The sequence below is a fragment of the Salvia hispanica genome, chromosome 5 (genome assembly GCF_023119035.1).
Source record: "Salvia hispanica cultivar TCC Black 2014 chromosome 5, UniMelb_Shisp_WGS_1.0, whole genome shotgun sequence".
NCBI lineage: Eukaryota > Viridiplantae > Streptophyta > Magnoliopsida > Lamiales > Lamiaceae > Salvia > Salvia hispanica.
The window spans coordinates 3,828,476-3,838,872 of NC_062969.1; the positions used below are offsets into that span (position 1 = coordinate 3,828,476).

The following is a 10,397-nucleotide window of genomic DNA, read 5'->3' on the forward strand; positions in this document are numbered from 1 at the left end:
TTTGCCCACACTTTTGTTATTCAAAGATGGATACCACCATTTTGAATTTCAAACTATCACACTAACTTAAATATTTAACTCAAAAACCAAATATGCTACAACAAACACAAGAGAATGCAGATCTCCCGCTAACACATTATCAAACACCAAGCATCAATCCACTATCAAATCTTAATGCTGCTATGAAATAAATTTACAAAGATTAAACAAAATCTGCAGCTGTTATTTACCAACTAGTTCAAAAGACAAAATACAACAGAAGCAATTCCATTGCAATCAATATTTATCAAGATGATTGCAGAATACTACCAGAAAGAATAATATAAAGTAAGTAAATAAATAAATTCTCAGAGTAGTTTCAAATGGAGAAAGCATCTACTACTTCTGAGTTAAGAGGACGATGCTAAAATCTATGTAAATCAACTATAGATTGTAGAAGATAATTCAATGGTGATACCTTGGCATCAAAAATCCACCTAGAGTTAACAGTTCTAAACTTATTGTATTCGTAAAAATCAAATTAGAGCACACTAATATATTCCATTAAAGTTAAACATTATCAGGGGATATCGGGCAAAAGAATGAACATTTTCTGGTGACAGACCCATTCATATTAATCTAGCATTGTACAGTGCAAACAGAAGAGAATTTTGCTACAGTACTTGCAACGAAAAAGAAAATACTAGTAGATCACATGTTTCAACTTTCCTAACATTGTATAGCCCATAAATGAAGAAAACCAATCTTCTCAGAAAGGAGATCGTTAATCAACTAAAGAAACAAGATACGGAGTGATATCCAGTAACTAACAAAGCCACCATGAACAGCTTAAACCTTCTTTAATACTACTAAGGAACTGGAATATGAGGTATATGAAGCCAATTTTTTTAAAGTTTCATTTAGAGCTATAGCTTGAATCAAGCAGATGCAAGGAGTGCCATGATATAGTTTATATATTACCAGATGGAAGACATCCTAGATAGCTGCTCCTGGCATGCATATCAATAGAAAATCATTTTGTTCCCTTATACCCCCTCAGTCCCACAGCAGTTGAGTCATTTCCATTTTTGGCAAAAAACAACACATTTAATCTCTCTTACTTTATTTTCTTTTCACTTATACAATTTATTCCTTCGCCATTTAACTTACTAAACAACACTTCCTTAAATCTTATGCCCAAAAAATAAGTCTCAACTACAGTGGGACAGAGGGAGTAGAAACTCCACTTTCTTAAATCTAGTGCCCCAAAAAAATTGTCTAAACTACAGTGGGACAGAGGGAGTAGAAGATAACACTGAGACAAACAAACCAATAGAACCTACTTTGCAAAGATTGAGGGTCCAAGTCAACAAACCATCAAACCTTGGATTGGTCCTAATTTGCAGTGAAAAAAAGGGATTTCATAAATTAAATGCCTAGAAAGGAAAAGAAGAAAACATACTGAATATACATAATAAAATATTTCTCTACCTAAGTGTCATATATCCATTTGCATGTGGCACTTAATATTACCCCCGTCTAGGCAAAAATGATGGGCAATCCCAATTTTTTTCCATTTCATAGAGCGGTACATGAACTGAACCTTGCATTTCTCAATAATGACATAAATGCCTAACTGAAAAGACCAACACATTTGAGGAGACTTCATGTCCATCCTCCTGCAATTCGCCATTTAATTGTCCTTGGTGAAAGTGCCAGTCAATAAAGTACTGGACACAGTTCACATCAGCAGACAAAAAATAAATCAATAATCATTATAGTGAGAGACATTGTACCCAGTCAGGAAGACTTTTAGGCATGGGCACAGCAGTTATATATCTCTGTGCACAAGGTCTTTGAGTAGCTGCTGTCGCATCAGTGGATATCACTGCATTATCAGTTTGCCCCCGACCATGAAACTTAGCAAATCGATTGATGACAGAAAACTTCTCTAAATCTTGGCATTCCAATCTCAAATCCAATATTGATGCACTCTTGTCCAGCCTGACGAACACAAAAAGCATATATGCACCAAAGAGAAAGGTCAATATGATCGCTAGTTCGCTACATCAGACAAAAGCACAAGAAATGAAACGCAATCACACATTACCAGCAAAACAAACTAATGAAAAGGAGATTCTAAATTTCTTATGTAGAATGATAGCCAATTAATTGTCAGTTTAGAACAATCTAATACATGCGAGAATATGAATCAATAATATTATTCACCAAAACACAAGTCATCGTCCAGTATATGCAACAATAACCAGATAAAATCACAGAACCTGACATGATGCAAGAAAAAAGTAAACAAGAAGAAACCAGACAAGAGACATGATTAACCTCAATAAGTCATTTTCTAGCTTCCCAGCTTTTCCTGATAGATCTTCAATGACTTTCGCAAAACATGAATCACCGTTGAGTTTGCCCTTAGCAGCATGTCTACAAAAAACATAAGTGAAATGTATATTCACAATTTATCGAAAAATTAATTGATAAAAAAAAACGATTTGACATGGTTGAATAAATCCAGGGAGGGAGGAAGATCTTACATATTCATGTCATGACGGGGCGAATCCAAATTACAAGAGGTAGATAGCGCACTGCATGCATCTCCAAGTGCTACCCTAGATACGGCATAAGCCAAACTTTCATATTCGGAAATAGCATCAGCAGATAGAACTGTTGCTGGCAGAGGACAAAATAATTGCTGCATAAGTTGTGTTGTCAAAATAAGCCGTCTCTTTGACCTAAGCAATGGAGGTCCATCTTCAATCAGGTCGATATCATCTTCAACCTGTCATCAGAGATGAAGGTAAATAGTCTGGTTGAGGTTGACACAGTCTGTATAGTTATAATAACGAGGGCATTATTAGCAACCCCGTAATACCTTTTCAGTAAGACGATTTGCTGCTCTACTCCAGTTTGCTTCTACCAAACTGCATGTAGTAATATTTCATGAATATTAACAAGCACGATTTTGCAGCAAAACCACATTGAATACTAAATCCATACGGCATACATGTGTCTTCATATATTCTTTAAAAGAGATTCAGTAATAATGACTAATGTGGAAACCAGAGAAAAACATACTGATTCATGATGATTACCTGAGAATTGAAGGACTTTGTGAACAATGTCTTATCTCTTCATACCATGAAAGAAGTTCAGAAGTAGCAGTCTTACGCTTCTTGGGTCTCAAAATCACCTGATGCTGATCAGAAACATTCATCTTCATTGATGGAGGAGAAAATAAGTGCTCATTTGCTTTGACAGTGGGAACAGAACTCTTAAGAGCGCCACCGACATATGTCTCAACAGGAGTAGCAACAGCTTTATCTTCTAAATAAGGTGTACCCATAGAAGACATTCCAGGAGAAAATGGAAGTTCTTCCGGTCTCGAGGACATGACATGGCGCATATTTTGCATAGGCAATAATGGCCCACTTTTCAAGGATCCATACTGATTGAACCACGACGGTGCCATCTGGGGGCTAACCGCATGATGCTCAATTCTAACAGCAGAAGCATCAGCAGGAGGTTTGCTAGTAGAATCATGCAGAGCAGTCATCATAGCAACATCCTGTGGGGCAGCATTTCTGTGAGGTGAAGTGTTCCTCAGCATGATATCAGATGGAGTAGAAAAGGTCACTACCCTAGAATCTTCAGGAGGAATTCCACTACTTGAACCCAAATGTGATTGATGAATATCATGAACATTTTCCGGTCCTTTTAATCTCTTTGAAAACCTAATGCTTGGATCACTCTCGGCATTCTTCAGGTCCCTCATTTGGTTTTGTAAGGCAAAATTTTCATTAGAAAAGCTATTAGGTTTCAGAGATCGGCCAAAGTTTTCAATGTCCTTTTGTGTAGAAGCAGAGTTAACAGGAGAATCATCCAAGCGATTCTTAATAGAAGACGCACTTCCGGAAGGCAATTCTATTTTCGAGGCAGAGACTAACTCTCCAGAGTTTTCCTTCAACCTTTGCATGTGCCCGTCAACATGCATTGCAGTAGACTTCGTACAAATTTCCCCTTTACCAACATCAAGATCATCTCGAGAACTAGATTCCAATATATTGGGCTGGGGTAGCTCATTAAAATTTGTTGGATACTGAGCCGCTGAAGTATTTTGAGGCGTAGGAACATTAGACCACATGTTACTCAAGACCTTGCTTGAAGACCCTTGTCGAGAAATGCTTGACATTGCAAAATGCTGAGAACCGCACATTTGATCCCTGGATGATGCAGTTCCAGCTGGACCTATCTCCTGTACATCGTAAGGGCCACTTTGCTGAGCAGAGCCCCCAGACGAAGGAAGACTATTTTTTTGATGGTTGCCAGAGGTATCAGGTAGAACAGTCTCTGCAGAACCTCTTTCCATTGAGTGTGAAGCACTATAGCTGAATGAGGAGTCAATGTGCTGATTCATAGCTGGTTTTGTGCTTGGCCTTGTTGCTTGTTTATTCTGACGTTGACTTTGCATATATGGAGTGTCAGAAGTAAATGCTGAATGATAGTTCCCTGGCCCCTTACTGACAGAGTTATCATTCCCTAGATTTCTTGGACCTGCAGATGCATGGTTTTCATATTCCATCTGAGATTTTTCATTTGGGGACTGCCCAGATTGCAACGAAGATGACATGTGCATGCTTTTCTCTGCCATTCCTATGCCAGCAAGACTGGTGCATGCTGCATTTGCCATGCTTTGAGCTTTCTGGGAGGGTGATGAAAGATCTGGAATTTGCAATAGTTGAGATGGAGGACCAAGTTGCAATCCAAAACCTTTAGAGAAAGAAGATTGTCTGCGCTGAAGGTGACCAGCAGACCCATCAGAGTTTTCTGCTTCAGGTGGTTGAGATGATACATCCACCTTGTGAAGAAGCTCCAGCATGTTTTGGCTGGGTTGGATAGAAAAAAAATTAGAATGTACTGACAACAAGTAAACTCTATTAAGATAAAGAAAACTTGAAGTACCTGGGTGATGTAACCTTTTTAGTGCTTGAATCAAATGATTGACTAAAAAGAGTAGATGTCCCAGCTGCATAACCAGTGAAGCTACCACTAGAAGGCTCTTTATCATGGTGTTTACTGTCTTTTGAAATTTCACCCTGTAAGTAAAACAATACTTAGTTTTTGTCTAGTAATAATTCAGTGTCGTGTATAATACAATTAATGAGATATTACCTTTTCTGCAGAATTTATTGCAACCTGACCAAACAGATTTAACTGGCCAGGATGGGCATTCTTCAGAGCAGTGGCCTGTGCTTGGGTAGGCTGCTTAAGGTCATGGGTAGGCCCCACATCATCATCCAGATTTCCCATGGGATGATACTGAAATTTGCGAGGAGCGGAACCTTTTTTAGCAAGCTGATTGCTCGACTTTTGCTTCCCAGAGGATAGAGACCTTGAATCAATTGCGTCAACTGCTCCACTTTCCCTGAGGCCACCTGAAGCATGATTAGATAAGTTTGAGCGATGACTGTCATTAGAATTCTCCTTCATGGCACAGTTCTCCCTATCATAATTTATCATTTCACCATTATCGGGGCTCTTCCATGACCCTTGATTCTGATCATTACCCAGATCAATCATTCTCCCTAAGCTTTCACCCCCTTGGGATTTTGTTTTAGGAGAGGCATGCTTCCACTGATTGGGTAAATAGTTATTCTGAGCGAATGGATTAGCTCCATCACTAGTTATCATATTGCATGAGTTTGCTACTGAATATGCAGCACTGTGAAAACCCAAATTTCCTTTGGAATTATTTGCTTGGTGATTTCCAGTCATAGATCTTACGGAGCCAAATCCAACAGCACTAGCTAAGGGACTGGATTTCCTAAAAGAATCTCCATCTACCATTTGACCCTGCATTGCCCTCACTTGGTTGTTCTGATTTTGAGATACTTTCTCAGCATTATGACTATTCAATGATCTATCCCCAGCAGGTGGTACAGCTGCCAGAGCATTCCAACCATTTGATTGAGGTTTAGTTCCACCCTGGCCAGGAGGCCAATCGGCAAAAACTTTCTTTCCATTTCTCTCAGCACCCACAGCTTTTTCCAAGGCATTTCCACGTATATCAGTCTCACCTGTTAATTGATTTTGGACTTGGCTACGATTTAGCCACTCGCTAGTTCCTGCAACAGACTGCCCAAACCTTTGAGAAACATCAGTTGGCACCGCCTCACTAGGCTGCCCCAGGAGAGTGTGCCCAAGTTGATTCAATCCCATAGGTCTGAGAGGGTCAGAGGAGCGAATGGATTCAGTGCCTTTTGCTGAAGGTATTCGAACACTGTCACTGTGCAGCGGTGATTGTTTGACATTTCCATCATGAATTAAGGGGGACTGAGTTGCTGAAGGACCATCCATATTGTGATAATTCAGACTACTCCATTCCTCCTGAGGCCTTATATCAGCACTAGAAGTTTCAGCCACCGCAGACTGCATGAGAGCACTCCAGCTACCATTGTTAAGGGATGGAATCCCATTTGATATCCCATTACTACTATCGAATAAATTACCCGCTTCTCCACTTATACTTGGGAGCTTACCAAATGCAGACCATATATTATCATCCGAACCATACAAGATCTTTTCTTCAGCAGGATCAAGGGTAACTTCATTCTGAGGTGAAGATACTTGCATTGGATATCTTTCTTGTGAGGTTTCTGATACAGTACACAGCTCCTGACTCCTCGCATGGTCCTGATGTGTTGCATTATTCTGCAATGAATTCACTTGCTGGTGGAATCCTATATCCATTAAGCCAGTAGTTAGTGCCTGACTAGAACCATGTTCATTAGTTTCATTTTGAAAGTTTTGTCGAGATATGGAAGTCGCCTCAGTAAGTCTATCAGGCAAAAAATTGTGTTGATTACTGTGCAGAGAATTACCAGATGTTGGCATTTGAGCCATTGGCGGTCTCTCTGTCACCATCGGAGAGTATTGGTTCACACCCAAACCCCTTGAATTGGATACTGGAACCCCATAAAGGGATTGATCAGCCTGTTGATTCACCATGTCTATTAATTGGTGTGTCTGTCCAAGATTTGGTAGAAAAGTAAAGCCACTAGGGGATCCTTGCATGGCAGCAGAACCACGACCAAGCCAGTTTGTCCCAGGCTCAGTAGTCCAAGGATTACGTAATGCATCGGAATTTAGAGTACCATGAAACATAGGGGACTGGCTTCCAGATGCCTGTTTGGCAACCTGAGGAACCTGATGATTAGAATTTTGAGGCCGTGAGTCCAGCTGTTGAAGTTGCTGCTGTCTTTGAAGCTCTTCCATTTTCCTGATCATGAGTTGCTGCTGCAGTTGGTGCATGTCATTGAGGCCAGATTGCTGCCGCTGTAATGCCTGCAGCAGGCTTGCTTGCTGATGGTTCATCTGCTGCTGACCACCAAATAGATCAAAACTAACCGAAGAGACAGATGATCCTGATCTATCTGAAGCCTTTGGTAGTTGCTCGCGGCCGCTAATTCTCTGCAATTCATGCACTGACAAGCCTCTTGAGGCTAATAAATTATGTTGATCAGAATATGCATCCAATTCCCGGAAGTTTGCTTCATTCTGCCTACCTTGGGAATATTGATTTCCATACATATGGCCGTTGGAATATTGCTGCTCATTTAGGGACTGACTTCCAGAGAAATCAGGCCTTAGATTTGATTGAGAAAAATTCAATCCATGAGCTGCATGAACAGGGTAGCTAGACTGCCCTCTATCTATTTCTGCTCAAAATATCAAAAGAGAAATTTAGATGAGTACACTGGCAATGTGTGTATGCCAAACTAGAAATGGAAAAAACCTAGAGAACATATCCTGCTCGACATTGAAATATGAATCAGATAGGTAATACCTGGGTTTTTCCCAGAGTAACTTTTAGTGCTTGAATTCACCACACCAACAGGTCTTGGGCTGCCAACCCAAAAATTGTTGTTAGGCACTGGCCAGTTTCCTTCCAAACCATGTGTTTGATGTTGCCCCTGTGATGAATTGTCTTGTGCAAAGAAATTGTGGACCCTATCTCCAAGTTCGTTGCCAGGCATAGATGGTTAACCTAAAATTTTCAGCTGTCGGATATGATAAGTTTTAAATCTTGAACAAAGAATACTTAGACTTGCAATCCTCTTTCTCTCTAGAATCTATAATGCATTACAACCTTTGGAAACAAGAACAGGTATGTCAACATACAATTCCCCTGAAAGCTAACATCAATCATGTGCCAACACCTCAAACACTGATAGCTGCCAGAATAACAACACTGCAGGGAAACACACATACAATGTCAGCTTAATTTAAGAGACTAAATACATAAACACATATTTAGTTAAGGTGTGTAATATGCATGCAAGGGAGTTACAGGTGTCCACACGGTTATTTATAACTCAAGAAAGGACATGAAGAAGTCCACAGACATATATTTATATATCTCTATATTCTGCAGAAATAACAGATTCTTAGCAAGGTTCGAGAGGTACTTACGCTCCCTCCTCACCTTAGGCAGAGCTTAAACCAATTCATAGAAAGTTGTTTAAAAATCCATATAGGTGTGAGGCCAGCTTATTAGTGTGAGGTAGATAAAGAAAGTGGAGGTTACAGTTAGTCCAAAGACAAATAGCAAGTGGGAAGTGCAGCCCAGAAGTACAGTCTAGCAAAGTTCAGTTCCATTTTTGGCGATCTTTCTAATTATACAGTTATGAAGCCATAATTCAACCCACCTGCTAACTTGTAATTGTAATCCATGAAAAAATAGATGTGTCCGATTTAACTTTTAACTTTCAACTAAGATCAGCATTCCTTGCAATGTATATAATTTATCAATAAATCAATCAAAATAGAAGTCACACACAACAAATTATCTAAGTATACGAGTGATGCGGTAAGACCAATAACTGATCATCCTATATGGTTTAGAGCAGACAGACATATCAAATACTCCCTCTGTCCGCGCTTAAATATCTCATTTTTCCATTTTGGTTAGTCTTCCATCACTTGTCTCATTTAACTTTTACTATATATGGTTAGTACTTAGTAGGCCTCACTTTCCATTAACACATTCTGCTCACATTTTATTGTAAAGTCATATATAAAGTGGGACATGCATTCCACTAACTTTTTCCACTCACATTCATTTACATTTTTTAAAACCCGAGCCGCCAAAACACACACACCATCTCATGGGATATGCATAAGTATGCACCACTGCATAATGGCTGCACATTACTTAAAAGGGGGCAGATCCCAGAACTGACATGGAATCTCATTACAGTAGCCCATCAAAGGATAGTGTATACTTCACCACGAATATTAGTTCTATACAGTTCAAAATTATATCTCTATTTGAGAAAACCTTCTCCCCTGGACAGCGCAATTATCTTTTGTAATAGAATTATATTTGGACCTTTCAATGAAAAAACTTTTCCATATTGGCTATAATCCATTTCAAATGGTGGTATTCAATGCTTTCAAAACCAGGCTTTGAAAACTCTATCAAGAGCTGCAGAGCACTCTTAATCACAATAGAGTTAGAGTACTGATCCCCTGTGAAGATTGCAGACCACTAGCTGATTTACAAATTGGAAACATTGACTTTTGATCAGCAGATTCAGCAGGATACGCGAAGAAATATTCATAAGGACGATGTAAACATAGAATTACATTCTAAATGCAAACTATGCCTGAGGGAATTTCTCCTCGTAGGGACTGAGACAGGTTTTCTATCTCTTCATCCATTTATAATAGCAGGTTCCTTACCAGAACCATAATAGCAGCACTAGATTTTCAAACCCTTACTGCCATTCACAGCATGTTTCTTACTTCACCAATTGAGGTCACAATTCTCATGTTTCAAACCTAGCATATCTTAGTGAAAATGAGAGAGAGAATCGTTCAAACCACTTTTCAGTTATACATAAACGATCGCATATATGAGCAGCCCGGAGGTGGAATTTCTAGCCCAATTCGTTATAAACTACAACAAGAAACCATTTCATCTGAATACTAACTCAATCTTCGTGTAGCACCACGAAACAAGCTGCCGGTCGACCTGCCCACCTTGAATTCCTAAACCCTACCCCCCAAATCGAACCATCCGCAGCAGGACTTCAAAATACACATATCCCACAAACGCACCCCTCGCCCACCAACCTCATCCCGACGCAAATATGCACAAAACAGAAACGGATATAAAGGAAAATGCGACAGGATAAAAGAAGCTACCGAAAGAAAGGAGTCGCATTAAAATCGAGATGTGTGCGACGACGGAAAATGGAGATGGGAATCGATCTTCGTATACAGATAAGCTATGGTTTAGGGTTTTGAATTGGCGAGCAGATATACGGGGAGCTCTATAGAGAGAGGAGAGTGTTTCGCAGTGAGAGAGGGAGAGATAAAAGTATGTGAAATTTTCAACG

At 39.6% G+C, this 10,397-nt stretch overlaps 1 protein-coding gene across 5 annotated transcripts; it reads right to left on the minus strand.

Moving 5' to 3' along the window:
• Positions 1–1,427: 1,427 nt before the first annotated feature.
• On the minus strand, positions 1,428–10,387 carry LOC125187090. 5 transcript variants are annotated; one of them, XM_048083605.1, is made up of 12 exons: positions 10,204–10,387; positions 8,144–8,245; positions 7,841–8,054; positions 7,560–7,712; positions 5,167–7,496; positions 4,957–5,090; positions 3,090–4,880; positions 2,870–2,918; positions 2,532–2,776; positions 2,323–2,421; positions 1,776–1,983; positions 1,428–1,658 (listed from the first exon to the last, which is right to left on the minus strand). In XM_048083605.1, exons 3-12 carry the CDS (start codon positions 8,028–8,030, stop codon positions 1,593–1,595), a joined length of 5,265 nt encoding a protein of 1,754 aa, XP_047939562.1. In that variant the 5' UTR covers positions 8,031–8,054; positions 8,144–8,245; positions 10,204–10,387; the 3' UTR covers positions 1,428–1,592. The 5 variants fall into 5 exon arrangements, with proteins under 5 accessions (XP_047939562.1, XP_047939563.1, XP_047939560.1 ...); XM_048083606.1 differs by having other exon boundaries at positions 5,167–6,734; positions 6,876–7,712; XM_048083603.1 differs by having other exon boundaries at positions 5,167–7,712; positions 7,841–8,041.
• Positions 10,388–10,397: the final 10 nt, after the last annotated feature.

Excerpts from the sequence above, each read along its gene's own strand:
- LOC125187090 (XM_048083603.1), bottom strand. The coding sequence starts at position 8,030 with ATGCCTGGCAACGAACTTGGAGATAGGGTCCACAATTTCTTTGCACAA. Across the intron at positions 2,422-2,531 it reads CCCCGTCATGACATGAATAT|ACATGCTGCTAAGGGCAAAC; the intron begins GTAAGATCTTCC and ends TGTTTTTTGTAG. Across the intron at positions 1,659-1,775 it reads CTAAAAGTCTTCCTGACTGG|GAGGATGGACATGAAGTCTC; the intron begins GTACAATGTCTC and ends GGCGAATTGCAG.